The 17,562-nt window shown below is 41.5% G+C and overlaps 1 protein-coding gene across 2 annotated transcripts in view; it reads right to left on the bottom strand.

The window, feature by feature from the left end:
• Positions 1–12,403: 12,403 nt before the first annotated feature.
• Positions 12,404–17,562, bottom strand: part of LOC149322369 (uncharacterized) — a 34,844-nt gene continuing 29,685 nt past the window's right edge. The window contains exons 5-6 of one of the 2 annotated variants that reach the window (XM_089508097.1): positions 14,944–15,090; positions 12,404–13,116 (exon numbers count right to left, since the gene is read on the bottom strand). In XM_089508097.1, coding sequence (XP_089364223.1) covers positions 12,802–13,116; positions 14,944–15,090 — 462 coding nt within the window. In that variant the 3' untranslated portion in view covers positions 12,404–12,801. The remainder of the gene's footprint in view (positions 13,117–14,943; positions 15,091–17,562) is intronic. The other variant, XM_089508104.1, reaches the window with a different exon arrangement.

Raw genomic sequence — 17,562 nt, 5'->3', positions numbered from 1 at the left:
TAAAGGGGGCCCCAAGAGAAAAGGTTTGAGAACCACTGGACTAGCCAATGAAATGTACACATTCACCCCAGTTCTTGTTCCTAAACGTTCAGAGCCACTGAACATACTGGATAAGAAATACTGGATAAAAATTGTCCTTTCAGACTGTTTGGCTCTATCTTTGACTTGGAATCAATGGTGTTGCTTTGAGTCCTGAAACCTTGCATATGTGAAGCTAGAGGAATACCAAGCAATTAAATGCTTTCTCCAGCAAATGGCTTTCACATCCTTAAAAAACAACAACACACAGGTATTTTGAGAAACAACAGCTCAAAGGACAAGCCAGTGCAACTAAAGGAAATGTAATATTCTGCAATATAGTGGGTGGAAGAGAGACAGGGGAAGCCTTTTTTAAGACATGACACTAGCAGGTAAACACAGAAAAATATAACTGTGTCTCTTAAAAAGTTCTCATATGTATTCAGAAAGCTTCACTGAATCGTAGTAAATTATACCTCTGATTAAGCTACTCATTAAATTACTGTGGAGAAATTCCAGTATATTTAGGAGCATGGCAGGAGACAGGTAGAAAATTATAGTAATTTGAACTGCATTTAAAAAGAAGACTGTGGATAACGCCATGCATCTAGATGGAAGCATCCTACATTTAAAGTCATGGGGCATTACTCCATCCACAATAGAAGACATGTTATTTCTGCTGGAGCTTGCTGGATGTCAAAGGGATATGATTTTGCAGATGACATCATTATCATATATTATGTGATTATATGTGATTAGTGGCTTTTTATGTTTTCTTCATCAGTTTTGGCATAGCTATATTTTATGAAAGTTATATTTCATTCCACCCATGTGGAATTCAGTCTGATATACAGAAGTGTCTATTAAACAATGCAGTTTGATCCCAAAGCAGGGAGGGTGCGAGAAGTGTGATCCACACTGGGTGACACCTCATAGGTAGGTGAATACTTGGTGAGGCTCATTGTCTAGCTGTCCAGTTACCCACTCCGTCATTCAGGGCACCTCAGCAGTCCTAGTGGGGGTGGCATGCCTTGAGGTCTGGCAGGGAAAAGGGAGATGCTGGTGGTGTCGGTGTCCATAGACTACTTCTTTCCCCCAGAAGGAGAAGAGTTCATGGCCACCTCTGCTGCCATTGCCTCTCATTCCCACCTGGCTGGCAGCTCTTCCAGATCATGGCATGATGGAGTTGGCCATCTCCTCCTTGCAAGTACTACACAGATGGTACTTGAGAAGAAGCACATTGTTGCCTCTCAGTATGGAGCAGCATGTTGTCCATTGATCAATTAATTAACATCTGAACTTTCAGAATGTATGGTATCTCCCGTTCCCATTCAGCTTCAGAGCATGCTCACAATAGAAGGAGGAGGAGGAGGAGGAGGAGGAGGAGGTTGATGCTGACATTTATTCTTTAACAAAATATGTCAACTGTAGGAAACAGCATTGCAGAATATCCCAAAGGAAGACATGGTGTCATCTGGGATGCCCTAAAAAATTAACTGACCATGTAAGAGCATCAAGTTCTTACATTTCCCTACGGTGGGGAGCAGCTGGGGGTCAGGGGCTGCACTGGCTCCCAGGGGACTTGGATGACTACTCACCCCTCATCAGCGCCCTCATAATTGATCCTCCCCCAATGTGACCAAAAATATTTAGGATCCTGGATCATCCAAGAGGCCACAAAACAGCTCTGGGGCAACAACACTTCCTTTGCCCCTGATTTAATATAATGACAACCCAAATCTCATCAAGGTATGACAAATCATATGGCCTTTATCTAATGTGAGATTTCCCCCTTCCCTAGTTGGGGCAAATGTAGAAATTCTGGAGTGGGAAAATGGTTCAGGGAGAAGGATGAAATATTTGTTGCCATTTCTCCAATCTAATTGGCAGCCCCCTCCATCCCCAGAGCCACATTGTTTAAAATGAAAAATGGTGTTTTTCTCCTGCAGAACATGTCATTTGGCCCACAGCCATGAATTTCACTACATGGCCTTGGTTCCTATTCTCTCTCATCCCATGTAGTAAGGGCCTTTGTGAGGAGAAAATGGGTGTTGTTATGTATGCCATCATGTATGTCATCCTTAGCTTGCAGGATACAAAGGTAATTAAATAATACTGTACTCCTTAAAATCATATTATTGAAGGAAGCCTGTGGATGACAACAGGATTTGTGCCAGAAGAGTGGCCTGAATGCTGAGGCAAACCGCTTTGAGAATTGGTTTCAACTTGAATGTGTGGCTTGGAGCACAAAAGGCTGAGAGCTCTATCAATGTTTGTAGTCCTTTCGAGTGGAGCTAGAAGAGAGTGTTTGCAACATACAAATATCTGCTTCTTAAACTGACAATCCAATGAGTCTGTTTAATTGGCATCCAGAAAAGCTACTGCTGTTTCTGCAGACTGTGTAAATTGCTTGTTGGTTTTTCCCTAATGTTATGAACAAACTAATTTTGTTGTTCAGAATCCCCTGCTGATTCAACTTTCCTTCCTGGCATATATACAAAGCTGTGTATGACAGCCAAGGTGCCCTTCAATACAAGGGAAAATTAGTTAATGAAAAATCAAGACACATAATTTTCTTGAGTGCATTGCTTTTTTGCTGTCAATACCACTACCATTGCTACCACCATAACAATAATAGCAACAGCAACACAACCTACAAAAAGTGTCACTACTTGTAACATGCCACCCAATATAATTATAGCACTGTCATTTCTTTTTAGCTGCCATGGGGACATCCAGCAGAATCCTGGGATTTGTAGTTTAGGAAAAAGTATTGATAATTCTCAGCTAGAGTGCTCAAGTGCCTCCCAAACTATGAACCCCAGGATTTCACAGCATGCAGCCATGGAATCATAGCACTGCAACTGTGTGGCATGCAAGGGTTCTGAATCATCAATAGTCCAAAACTCTAGTTTAAAATATCTAGCAGACTGTGATACTGAGGTAGTAGAACTATTGCAGACAGGTGCCATGCACCCTCCTCAAGTTAAGCCAACCTTCCACACCAGTCAAATGGCATTTGTCATGCCCCATCTTACATGCAATGAGCTCTTGTGCAGCCACTGTGTAACTGGGATAATCACAACAAAGCCGTTGATGCTGCTGGTTAACAGATCCAGGAACAGTATGGAGAGCCAGGCTGCACAGAATGTTTTGGTTCTCACGGTAAAAAGGCCTTTATCTTTTAGAAGAAGGCAGCAGGAGTAGCAGGAAAGGAGGGTGGAACATGAGGGTAGGGGAGGTGGAGGGATCTACCTACTTAGGACAGCAAGAAACACTGACCTAAGCCTACTGTTCTAGGACTCCTTGGTTCCTTTCTTAACACACTCCCTACCTCAGGCCTTGGAATCCTCTCCAGAAGATTTCATTTGAACAAGGGTTGAGACTTGAAAGACCAAATCTTCTCCTTTCTCCTTAAAATTCTGTTCCTTAGGAGCTTATGCTGTTAATGTTTGCCTCAGTTTTTCATGTTTGCATAGCTTCCCTTTGTACTTGCCTTACTGGTAAGCAATCGATTTCTTAGTGGTGTAGTGGCCACTATGACCTGGGAAGTTGAGGCCCCATGCCCTGTATAATACACCAATTGCTTTTATCTAGCTCCTTATGGATCAGATGAATAGCACTCCTGGTACAGTCTCCATAACAAGGGTTTTCGAGAAGAGATGTGTCTTTTTAGGGAATCTTGTCATAGGAGTTTATCGCACTGCATTCTGAGACCGTTCTCATCACGTGATGAGAACGGAACGCATTTGAGTATACCGCACAGTATGTGTTCCAATCGGGTTCTCAGAACGCTTAAATGCGTTCCAAATGTGTTCCAGGAGGGTACAGATATGAATGTGTTCCCAGAGAGCTGGAACGGGATGAGAACGTTCCAACAGAGGTGTGTGCGGTATTCTTATCTGTTCTCAAATCCGTTCTCGCATTCCTCCGTCTCCTGATTGGCTGAAAGAATGACAGGCAGGGAGGGAGGCAGGCAGGCGAGCGACTGCAGTGAGGGAAGCTGTGTGTGTGTGAGGGGGGAAAGAAGGAGGGAGGGAAGGGAGGAAAGTTGGGACAAGTGAGAGAAGAGGAAAGAAGGGAAAGAGAGAGAAAGAGAGAGGGAAACAGGGGGGCCAGAGCAGAGATCAAGAGGGAGAGGGTCTGGCTGCTTCTGCGGGGGGCCTCTAGTGTCATGTCCAGCGGGGCTCCTGTGCTGGCAGCCTGCAGGAGGCAAGGATGGCAGGAATGCCCAGGACCTTCTCCTCCTTCCCTCCAGGAAGGAACCCACAAAAGCTCCTCTGTTTGGAGCAACACACAAAAGCAAGCAAACAACTCCCAGAATTCCATAGCAAAGAGCCAGACAAGAATTAAAGCGGGGAGGGAAGCTCACAGGCCCCACCTGGAATATTGTGTCCAGTTCTGGGCACCACAATTCAAAAAGGAGCGTGTCCAAAGGAGGGCGACTAAAATGGTGAAAGGTCTGGAAACCATGCCCTACAAGGAACGACTTAGGGAGCTGGGGATGTTTAGCCTGGAGAAGAGAAGATTAAGAGGTGATATGATAGCCCTGTTTAAATATTTGAAGGGATGTCACATTGATGAGGGAGCAAGCTTGTTTTCTGCTGCTCCAGAGACTAGGACCCGGAGCAATGGATGCAAGCTCCAGGAAAAGAGATCCCACTTCAATATTAGGAGGAACTTCCTGAGAGTAAGGGCTGTTCGACAGTGGAACACACTCTTTCCTCAGAGTGTAGTGGAGTCTCCTTCCTTGGAGGTCTTTAAGCAGAGGCTGGGTGGCCATCTGTTGGGGATGCTTTGATTGTGATTTCCTGCATGGCAGAATGGGGTTGGACTGGATGGCCCTTGTGGTCTCTTCCAACTCTATGTTTCTATGATTCTATGAAGGCACACATTACATGCGCACACACACAGGAGGCAAAAGGCTGACAAGCAGCCAAAATGGGGAATTGGGATGACAGCAGAGGACTCTTCTTTTCTAACCGGTTTAAAGAGCTGCTATGGCTGCCGGGGCTCTGCCCTTGGCCCAGTCCCCTCCCTGGCAACTTGCTTTTCTTCAGCTTGAAGAGACCTGCATGGAGCTCCTCCTTCTTCCCAGCCTTGCAAAGGAGATTTGGGATGTAACTGGCAAGGCTCATCTCTCCTCATTTCTCTTTCTCCCTGCCTTCCTCCCGATCCCTCCTTCTTCCCTCCCTTCCCTCCCTCCTCCTTTCCCCCCTCTCTCTCACACACACACCCCTTCCCTCACTGCAGTCGCTCGCCTGCCTGCTTCCCTGCCTCCCTGCCTGTCATTCTTTCAGCCAATCAGGAGACGGAGGCGGCCTTGGTGGAATATGTTCTCGGAACGGTTTCAGGAATCGCTGTGCGGTAAAATGCAGTTCTGATCACGGTCTGATCACGTTCTAGTTTACTAATGCAGTAATATCTGTTCCAGGAAAGTTCTCATCACGTGATGATAGGAACGTTCTCAGAACGCAGTGCGATAATCTCCATAATGTAGTAGTTTCTCTTCATTTCTCTGCTGAAATTAGTCATTTTGAAGCATATTTACATCATGGACCTCAACTGGTTTAATCATCATTTCCTCTTATAAGGAATCATGGGATTTGTGGTTTTTATAAAAAATTAGCAACTCTATAAAATTACAGTTTCCAGGATTTTTCTTCTGTGTGGGAACTGGGTCTGGGAAAGAAGCCATTTCAACTAAACAGATACAAAACAGATACTGTAAAAGCATATTGTGCAGATAAGCTATTCATTGTCAGTCTTCTCTGTCATGTCTAAGCCATATTTCTATTTTTAGGAAGTGGCTATTTTTATAGATGAAGATGATTTTATATCTGAGGAACAATTAAAAAAAAAAAGTTTCCATGTGATTGATCTGATTCACTAACGCTGTCATCATCCAAACTGGCCATATCAATAGCAGGTTAAAATATGGTTAGTAACATATGAATTGTGCTCATTGTTGAAAATAAAATTTCAAAAATTAAGCTAGTTTAATTATTTTAAGAACTATTTCATGCTTTCGACATTGGCAAAGTATCTTAGATATCCTGGCTTGCAACTCATTGAGTGAAAGTAGGCAGTAAAGTACTTTTAATCTATTCAAGAAACCATGGCTAATGTCAAGAACAAACGGCCCTTTTCTTAAGCCAGAAAACTCCTGGATCCAAAAAGAGCTGCGAGGAGTGCTCCTGGAAGTGGGGATGCACCTGGGATGGTAAATTTGACAACAAAAACCTTCAGATAAGATCATGATGCAGCCTGAAGTGAAATTTAAAGTGGGAGAGGTAAGCCGAATTAATAAACCAAGTGATAAGATCCTAAAACAACTCTATGAAACAGGACCAGCTTGAGAATTCAGACTGAGCTCATGGCATTGACTATGAGAAACTGAAAAATTATGTATGATTAAAGTGCTTTTATTTATTTGCATCTGTGGAGATTGAGGGGGTGGCAGGGCAGGTTCCAATCACACAAACACACATACACATGCACACACATGGAACTGCTACTTTTAATAGGTACAATAATGCTTTTATTTGGTATTTGCTATGACAATATAGGGGTATGGATGGACCACTCAGTGTTCCATCTTAGTTTTGCATGCATTCAGTCATAAATTTGTTCCATTGAAACAAGTTTGTTCCACATCAGCCTGTGACTGAACACACACACAGACACACACTTGTTTTCATCCACTGCTCTCCTGATATATGTATGTTTTGAATACACCTTTTCTAATTTATAATTATTATATGCAACTTACCTCAATACATTAATTTTTAAACATTTATTTGGTCTGGAAAATGTATGGTAAACCTTAGGAGAAGAATTGGAAACAACTTGAAGGCACACAACAACAACAGCAAGGATATAAAGGAGTCCTGAAGCATCTTTGAGACTGAGAAAAAGAAATTTCTAGCTTTGATGGGCTCCAGTCCTCTTAATCAGACAGAGTCCATGAAAGCTTATGCTAACAGTTTCTTTTTCTCAGTCTCAAAGGTGAATATCATACATACTTGGCATATTTTGATTCAAACATTATGGACCACCATGGCAGACATAGTGCATATCTTCTTAAATGGAGATCTGCAAGATGATGAGGGAAAGACCCAAATAACTCCACAGGACTAACTCCACATTATAGGCCTATCTGGTGGGAATGTTCTTCCCCACTTAGGTGCTAATGTTTTCAAAGATGCTATAGGATTTGTTTATATCTTTTTATGCTTAGCAGCTTAATATGGGTATGTATTTGAATACTAATACTGTGGATAAATGTGCAGCCTGAAGGACAACTGAATCCAGACCTCCTTATTAGTTTGGGTAGGGAGAGTTAGGTGGATTCAATTTTAAATACATACATACATCCATACATCCATACATACATACCAAATGAAATTCTCCCTCATATTTACCCAGAAAACATGTCTTTCTGGAAACTTTCTCCTGTACAGGTTGAGCCTCCCTTATCTGAAATGCTTGGGACCAGAAGCCTTTTGGATTTTGCAGTATTTACATATACATAATGAGATATCTTGCAAATAGAACCCAAGTCTAAACGTGAAATTCATTTATGTTTCGTATATACCTTACACACATAGCCTGAATGCAGTTTTATACATAATAGCAGGGAACAAAGTTTGTGTACACTGAACCATGAGAAAGGTGTCACTCTCTCAGCCACCCATGTGGATAATTTTAGATTTTGGAGTATTTCGGATTTCCAGATAAGAGAGGATTAACCTGTACCACCAATTTCATACTGAGTTATTGGTTACAAACAGTCATCTTAGTGGGGAAGAACATCCCCATCAGATCAAAGTGTCAGGTGGAGTTAGTCCTGTGGACTGTTAGGGGTCTCATCATCTTACAGAATTCCATTTAAGAAGAATTGCAGTATGTCTGTCATGGCCATTCATAATGTTTGAGTGCAAAGTATGCCAATGATGTATGATAGTCTTTTTAAAGCAAACCTAATGCCACACTTCCTTATAATTTGTAGCCAGCTTGCCCTCCCACTTTTGCCATATGAACTCAGTAGCTCCCCTTTGAAGTGAATTCTGTACAACTCTTCTTTTTTTGCAGAAAAGGCTTAAACTCATGCCATAGCTTTGCATCACTGCAGTGTCATGAAGAACAGCATCTCTGGGTTAATGTTTAGACATTGCTCATATTGATTTGATTCCGAAGACATCTCCATTTTACTTTTTGCCCTTATAAAGACTTGAATTCCAATGCAGCCTGGGTTCCCTATGCCAAGTTAGTGTCTCAGTGTACAAATAAATGAGTTGTGCAAAGATTCAATATGTGACAACTTCCCATTTTAAAAAATAAATACATGTCTGAATGGCCTCTCTCTGATGTTTACAATGTTCTCATCATGGTGGCAGGTAGCCACTATTTCTTTCTTTTTGAAAAATGTGACTAATTACATGGGAAAGTAAAGCAGATTGAGAGGGAAACATACCTTGTAAAAGTAATTTAGTAATGGTATAACATGGTGGCAAGGGATTACATGCTGTTTTCTTCTAGGACACACAACAATTGATATGCTGAATCGTCTCTCTTCAGTCTTTCATTTCCTTTCATCTTTCACCCCTGTGTTCATCTGACTGTGTGTGCTTCTTTCTCATGTCTCTGGATTTCCAACAGTTCAGTGGATTTGCATCCATTAAACAGAAGGAATAGAATTGTGAGGAACCACCAGATACTTTGAACAATGGAAATATAGTAGAAGAGGAAGAGAATCTGATGGATTTTGTGTAGGACTTTGTATTTATCCCCATTAGGTGGAGGGCAGGGAACCATCTAATTTAAAAAGATTGTATCTACAGCGCTGTGTAAATTTACAGTGCTTTATAAATAAAGGTTAATAATAATAATATACTAATTTAACAACCATTTCATTTCTATAGTGAATCCTGGAAGCCATACTCTATAAAAGAAAATAGTTACCTCCCTCATTATACAGCAGTCCCCAGATTCTGTTGAAGGAAGTTAAAATGGTAAAGAGAGAATGCATCTGCACTAAACTGTTAAAAAGTTTGATACCACTTTGGTTCCAAGGTCCCCTGTGGATAACAAAATCTGTGTATGCTCAAGTCCCATTAAATATAATGACATAGCAAAGTGGTGTCCCTTATAAAAATGGAAAATCAAGGATTGATATTTGAAATTTATACTTTTTTGGAATATTTTCAAACCGTGGATGCTTGAATCTGTGTATAAAAAATCAGTGTATTAGAAGGGCCGACTGTATCTGTAGTTTCATACGGTACTTAAATTTCTGTGCCAGACAGCTCTACTGCATGGGCTAGAACTCTTCAGCAGGATATTCTGAGTACTTCCTTAAAGTACAAATCCCAGACTTCTATGGGATGGAGCCATGATTGTTACACTGGAATCAAACTACTATAAGCATGCAGTGTAGATACACACTGACTTAAGCCAGATCTAATTTTGTAGTGCAGATAACCCCTTAAATTGACAAGTGAGCAGCTAAGTGTTCCTCTATAGGCAGAGGCATCACTAAGGATGTGAAGGGTGTGTGGACTGCACCAGGTGACACCGCTGGCAGGGGGTAACACCACTGCTCCCCAAACATCTGTCTTTTGACAGAAATGGCCTATGGCAATTGTCTGCATCCCTTTAAAATGGTGTGAATGGGATGAGGCTCAGTGTTTTTTTTTAAAAATAATTTAAATAAAAATAATTTGTAAAAAGGAGAGGCCCAGGTTTTTTTAAATATTTTTTTTTAATTTGAAAATTTGAAAAAAATAATTTATTTTAAATTTTTAAATTAAAAAAAAAGACTTTAAAAAAAGAAACATGGTAATAGGGTAAGATGGAGGAATACCAGTTTATGAAGAGGTGGAAGGGTTTGAAATCTGTCATGAAGAGAAGAATACAAAATAAGATAGTGGTTTAGCAAAGTGAACCTAGCAAAGATAAGATAAAAGGAGGGGGTGGCGAAGGGGAAAAGAAAAAAGAAAGATATTTCTATAATGTCATTTGTATATGCAAACAATGTGAGATGTACAGGTGCTTTTTATTTGAATTATGGCTAATAAAAATAAATTTAATTTTTAAATTTTTTTCTTTAACAATCAAATTTTCACTTTAACGACATGAAACAATGTGCATGTAAATATAGACCATGTGTATGATATTGCAATTTAAAGGTATAATTTTAATTTTACTAATTATTTATGTCACAGCTATTGCCATTTCATTCAGTGATATATGGGAATTATGATTTACAAGTTACATTAGTATAAAACATTTACTATGGCCCGTTACAGACAGGCTCTTGAGGCGCCCCCATCACGTGCTAGGGGTTGGCCGGGGACCTAGCGTCCGCACCAGCTTCACCCCTAGCACGTGACGGGGGCATAATAATGGCGGCGCCCTATACACACAGGCGCCGCCATTATTACGTTCTGGACGCATAGCGTCCGCACGTCACGTGGCACTTATGACGTCAAGAGCGCACCATTGGCACCTTGCAGCGTCATAACCGCGCCGTGGGAAGAAGCGCCATTTTGGGGCTTCTTTTTTGCTCCACGCGGGAGCCGCACGGTTTGGCTGCTGCGACTCCCGCACAGAGCAACCAGCAGCCCGCCGCTTTTAGGCGGTCTGTAACACGCCTATGGATTCTATTTGGTGTGGTATGGGAGGAGATCAATGGGGTGTGTGATACCATGAGTTACCACATCAGGTGGTAAAAGCCCTAGTGGCACCACTGTCTATAGGAAATTCTAAAATAGATCTATGTTTAGTGAGACTAGATAAATGGCACTGCTTTGTGAGAAGCAGCCCCTCAGTGGTTTGATACCATCTGCTGTATGCATAGAACTGAGAAAAGGTGTGTGTGTTGAGCACCTGGTATGCTAGTTGTTCCTATTTAGCTTAGTGAATTACGTGATGCACTTGCCAGTAATAATGCCTACTGTGTGGTCCCATATGACCCAAAGTGTCCTCAAAATAAAATTATTGAAGCTGCATTGGTTACTTTCTTATAATATTTAGACTTCCAGAGCTCACCAAATGTATGTGATCAATGTAGAAGACAGAATTTAATACAGATTGCATATTTCCAGCATGATTTCTATCTCCCTGGGCTGAAAAGCAAGAATACAAAACCTGGGGTGAGATGATCACTGCTATTACTGAGAGAGTAATGAGGTAAAGATCACAGGACAATTATAGCTCACAGGGCTATGATTTAGCATTATAACTTGTTATTAGTGTCATTTAAAAGTGCAAGATTTTATTTTATTTTTACTGAGGTGGCAACATTTTGCTTTATTTGGAGGCATAATTAAATGTAGTATTGTAGGAAGTATCAAAGCATCTCTGGAAGGTGTAGCGCCAAATCTCCCCTGCAACATAAACAGAGCTTTGAAAACTTAATTTCTTGGATTACAGTTTCTAGAATCCTCCATGACTATAGAAAGATTCTGGGAGTAGAAGAGCAAACCAAGCTACAGGTATCCTGGTTTTCACTTGTGAAATGTGCTAGACCTGGATTCAGTCTACTAAGAGAGCCAGCATGGTATAGTGGTTTAAGTATTGAATCACAACTCTGGAAATCAGGTCTGAATCCCTGCTCAGCCATGGAAACCCACTAAGTGGCACTGGACAAGTCATTCTCAGCCTCACAGCAAAGACAACCCCCCTCTGACAAATCCTGCCAAGAAAACCCCATGCTGCAAGTCAGAAATGACTTGGAGAAACAAAACAACAACAATAGTAGACCAGGATTCAGTCTACTACCATGCAAGTTCAGGGTACTCTTGGAAACTTTCTTTTTCCTCTCTTTGTTCAATCGTTGCAAGCCAGCTTTAAAATGCTGATAGCTGCCAAAATGTGTGGCAGGGGCAAGGGTGGCCTTTCAAATATAGCTACCTTTCACAGTATGAAAATATTTCATGCTCTGTCTCTTTGCTTGTTGCTGTCTTTGGGACAAAATTGCAAGAATAGTAGGAGAACTGGCAGGGAATGGCTGCTGGCATGTGCAGTCACGGGAAAATGGATATCTACGCATGTACCTATTACAGTGCCCTTTCAATGCTCTTATAGGCCAGTACTAGATTTGTGTTAGCTGTCATGGAGTGTCATGGATTGTTTATGGTACTCAGCCAATTCTGATTAAATGTTTTCCAAAGAAACATTGCTTTTGTTAATTTGCAGAAAATCTTATATTGAGAAAGCATTTGCCCTTCCAGTTACTGCAATTGCCAGAATCATTGAGGGACAAATCTTTCTAGAGGTAGTCCAAGCATTTTATATTGACTTGTATTAAATCTCAGGTTCTTTTCACAAAGTGATGTTTAAATAGTTTTTAATACTTCCTAAATTCCAAAGTCCCCAATTAAAAAAATAAAACATATGAGATAGCATATACATACAGTCTTCTTCTTCTTTTTAAAACTGCTTTCTTCTGTGTTCTGTATGGCTCCTTGACAACATTTAAAAGTACCACTTGGCACCCCTCATAAAAATCAGCCTTGCTTTATTCTGGTGCCATACACTTTATTCTGGTGCCTTTTTAGCTTTGCCTGCCAAAGAGGCTCGCATCACTTGCTTTAACTGGCTATTTTTGACCATTTCTGCACTTGCAATACAATATATATCAATGTTCTTTCCCTGAAACATTCATATATCAAAGTAGTGCTTGACTTCTAAGTGAATGACAGTTGGTGGTCCATGCCTAGATCCCATGATGACAGTGCCTGGAGCCCTGGGAGTCACGTGGCATTGCTTAAAAAAAAATTAGTACTTTCCCCACTTGAGTGATGCGGATGCCCTTACTGTGGGGACAGAGGGAAGACGGCAACCTGAAGTCTTCTTATTTTCAGAGAGTCGGGATCTTGTGGGTTTAATCAATTGAGGCAATATAGGCTTTTTTGTATGGTCCAGAGGTTTTTTCTTGTCACTGGGCTTAGGCTCTTCTGCATTCTCTTCATCCAGCTCTGGGAAAGTGAGTTGCATAGATTTTAAGTCGGACTCTGTGGTGCAAACTATTCCCTTGCTCATCATCCGTGGTGTCATGGGTAAGTTGCTGGGTAAAGTTAAAACCTCTATCTCCTACAAGGGATATAGGAAGGAAAAGTTGTGATCACAGAGGCCACCCTTGTAGTGACAGTCATGATTAAGGACAACAGTGGCCTACATCCAATGGAACTTCATTCCCCACCTCTTGGCCATGGAGCTGCCTGAAAATAGCAATAGCAAGTACATTTCTATACCGCTTATCAGTGCATTTAAGAACTCCTAAGCAATTTACATTCTGTAACCTAATTGCACCCAACAAGCTGGGTACTCATTTTAGTGACCTATGGAAGTGTACCAGGTTGAGTGGACCCTGGAGCCCTAGAATCAAACTCACAACCTTGTGGCTCTAAATGGCTGCAGTATAGGCATTTTACCACTATGCCATCAGGGTACTCTAGAAGGTTTCCCATCCCTCCAGAGTGATTTTTATGGGGGAATGCACAGAGTAGTGCATGGGAAGGGGAATTTATTTCTCCCATGGGATTCTGCTGCTCTGCCAGTAGACATCTACCAATCTTGCCTGGAATAATCAATAGCCATAGACGTTTGCACATAGGATAAGGAATGGATTCCTGCTTCTCACGACTTACTACCTGTTTAAGGCCAAACTAGAGAAGTGGCTAAATTTTACTGTGAGTCCCAAGTAGAGTAAATCCATTGAATCAATGAGATATGTCTATCTGTCGTCTCACTATTTAACAATTGATTCAGTGGGCCTACTCTAGTTGGAATTAACCAGTAGGATTCAGGCCCAGTTATGTTAACTGCAAAGATGCAGTGAACAAGAATTCTTTTAGTGGTGTAACTAGCTTTGCAGATGCCTTGTATTTTCATGAAATGCCAAATAGCAGCATCAGAGAGGTTGTGGGACAGTAAAGGAGAGGCAGATTCAGATTTCCCCTCCCCTCCCCTCCCCTCCCCTCCCCTCCCCTCCCCTGACAGTTCCAAAGTAATACATAGGCATTCCTGTTTTTTTTACACAGTAAAAAGTACACACATACTGCATTCATAGAATTAATATCTGGTTTGGTTCTTATGGTCAAGAAGGATCTAGAACAAAGGAACAGGATGGGTGTCCTTTTCCAGTTGTTGGGTCACCTCTGCAAATCTGTGCTGTGATAAACTTCTTTTTTCTGTAGCTGTGTAACAGTGAACTGAAAATACACAGGAGATCAAACTCCTCTTCTGTCCCATTACTGGGAAAGGGGACCACAATTTTCAAGTTTGTGGAATTTTAGGTACAAATTTTGTGTGAGGATGCCAATCTAATGTTATTACTCTATTCACACAGCTGGACCACTCATACATTCAGTGATTTGTGGAACTGAGCTGGCAGCCAAGTAAGGGAAGCCACTCTGAGGTTGAAATGCTAAGATCCACTGATTTAAAGCAAAGCTCTGCACAAATCAATGGCCCTTGGTTTTCATATAAATGTGGCCAGGTTGTGGTGGAAATTTAATAAAAGAATGGAGGTATAATAGCAGGAGAGAGGAAAAAAATACCTTTTTATGAGGAACCAGAATGATGAGAGAGAGATAATATATTACTATTATTCTTGAAAGGAATGAAGCTCTATCTAATTTAAACTATGGCTAGCATCCAACACTTTTTTTGTATGTGAGTGTGGGGTGGTGGTAACAATCCTATCAGTGGTTCATATTGACTAGCTATATGATAACAAAATAGCAGGTATTTGGTGGAGTGAGGTGATCTAATAATAACTACAATGATTGTATTTGTAATAAGGGAAACATGTAATCTCAGAGACCATTACAAAGGCTAATACACAAGTCAGTGGGAAAAGTAGACACTTGAATGGACCATTCACACATTAATTTGAATGTCAAGCATCTTACGCACTGTTGTTGCCAGCGCATGAAAAGGGGAACAAGCAGTCCCAAACTGGTTGAGTTTTTGGGTATTAATTTCACCAAATACACGCCGACGGACTTTTCGCCTTGCTATTCTTTTCAGAAGATCTTCCTCTAGATTGTGTTTGAAAAGGCTCTAGAATTGAAATTAAACAAAGATGAGAAATATATAAGCAGCCATATTTATAGCTTAGCTCATTTACTTTTCAGCTTCTACTGATGGGACCAAAAGGGAATAATGAGCATCCCAGAACCATTATGAAACTTGACACTGTCAAATAATTAAATAGAATGTCACAGGTCCAGCAAAATCTCTCATACCTTGCATCATTCACTCACAGACTATTATCTCCCTTACCTTCCTGGATTATTAACCAATTCTGCCTTATTAACATAACTTTAATAAGACAGAGCAGAGATAATGAGAGCAGGAAGAGACACTATGGGGTGGGGGGTGGGGTGGGGTGGTGGATCAATGTCAGCCACGCTATACTATTGTTCAGAAACTTGGCAGCACATGAATTAGTAGTAAAATACAGAAATCTTCCTATTTCTATAGAATATGAGTCACCATTACTGGGTGAAACAGCAATAAAGGATACTTTAACTAGGCATGGTTATAGAATTTCACAAGATTGGTTTTGTGTTTTTGGTTTTAAATTTATGTTGTCAGTTTCCTGATTTAGGATACTTCACAAAACATGGATGGATGGATTGATGGATCGATCGATGAAATCTCACGGCTTCTTGCCATGTGATACATTCCAGAGCTTTAACAGATCACAATAGGCTCCAGAATATCAAATCAGGAGATGATCCTGTTCCATCGTTTTCCTGATTGCATTGGTGTCATACATGCACTGTGAGCACAACCAGTTCCCTCTGGTCTCTTCTTTACATTTATATGCATGCAGCACAGAGGGTGATACTAAAGAAGAAACTTTGGTGCTGTACAGATCAGCACTTTATGCTGGCCGGCACCTGAAACTAGGGCTCAGGTAGGGCTGAGCGTTCACATGCTCAAAGCCCTTACTGTGCAGCCCGGGTACTATTTTGGCACGGGTCCATTTACACAAGGCATGCCATGATGATGTCCCTTGTGCGTAGTGCCCAAACAGCATTGCACACAAGGGACATAATAGCGCTACACTGCAGCGCCTATGATGCTCCTTCTACAGCGCAAAAAGGAGCCCCTTTTCAGGGTTTCTTTTTGTTCCATGTGCAAGTCACAGCATGTGGTCACTGCGGCCTGCTCCTGGAGCAAGAAGCAGCAGCGTTGAGCCACCAGTCTGAGGAGGCCCATACTTTACATCTCAAGGATATGCACCTCAGTCTGTCTGTCTTCCAGGATGGGGTCCAAAAATCTGTCTGTTTGTCATTTGTCTATCTTAGAGGATGGGATCCAAAGAGCAAGAATATTTTTGCCTTCCTTGAACAGTGTGTGTGTGCATGTGTGCTTCCTCATTGCATTATAACATTCTTCTGAGATTTCTTTAGTTTCCAGAATAACTCAGTGGGAGAGTATTCAAGAAAGACACACAAATAGTGCTCACAGCGTATGGAACAGTATTCAGCTACTTAGTTATGTATACTTAGGGGCAAAAAAGACCATTCTTTTGGAGTGGTGTCCCACCACCCCTTTCAGCATCAGATTGGAGCCACAGCAACTGCATGCCACTCCCCGATCCAGCATTTTTCTGGCCCCAAAAGAAGAGGTAAAATGCCGCTCCAGAAAAAAAGAGCGTCTATGCTGCCGTGGTGGCACTTTCTGGTGCTCCTTTTGGCATGTATCATCTGGATGCCATGGCAAATGACACCACCCGCTGTGTGGTCAGTTGGTTGGCGTGATGGTGGCTGGGGGTGGAATCAGGGCATGCATCATGTGGCCCCCATGCCCCCACTCTGCTCCAAAACCAGTGTTAAATGCTGGTCTGTTCAGCCCCTTACTTAACTAACTAACTAATTAGCATCTCCTGGCCTGACCACAGCCTCCAAATCCTGTCTTTTTGGCCATCAGTTGCTGCTACCAATGGAAGTGTACACAGCAGACTGACATTTCTAGTCCCTCCCACAAAAGATCTTTGTTGTGAGGAGGAATTGCAACAGGAATTATGCTTCTAAATGTCACTCCAGAGATCGCTTGCAGAAAGTAGTGGAAACATCAGTCTCCCGCATCCCAATCAACAACAGAACAGACCCCCGTCACTCATAGCAGCTCATGCCTGGTAATTTAGGACTGGGGGACTTTTACAATCCCTATGTAATTTCTACACTATTGAATATATAGAGATTATGAATATGAATCAGTTATGAATGTGTAACTCTAGGTTACGCATTTGTAGCAGCAATCATAAATTCCAGCCTATTTGTACAATTCTTTGCCTCAAGCCTGTTTTTTTTTCTCCAGTAAAATTCCTTCATCGCTTGCAGAACTCTTAATAACCACTAATTGCAAATAGACCAAAGCTTGTGTGTGTGTGTGTGTGAGAGAGAGAGAGAGAGAGAGAGCATATGTGGAATACTATTTTGGAATACAAATCCCAGACTCCAGCAGCCATGCTGATTGGGTGATTCTGGGAGCTATGGTCCAAAAGGTAGTAGTTTTAAA

Source organism: Sceloporus occidentalis, unplaced genomic scaffold (assembly GCF_023333645.1).
Source record: "Sceloporus occidentalis isolate IW3139 unplaced genomic scaffold, rSceOcc1.0.p SCAF_1, whole genome shotgun sequence".
NCBI classification, from domain to species: domain Eukaryota; kingdom Metazoa; phylum Chordata; class Lepidosauria; order Squamata; family Phrynosomatidae; genus Sceloporus; species Sceloporus occidentalis.
The sequence above is the reverse complement of the archived record's forward strand: the minus strand, read 5'-3'. Positions and strand labels throughout refer to the sequence as shown.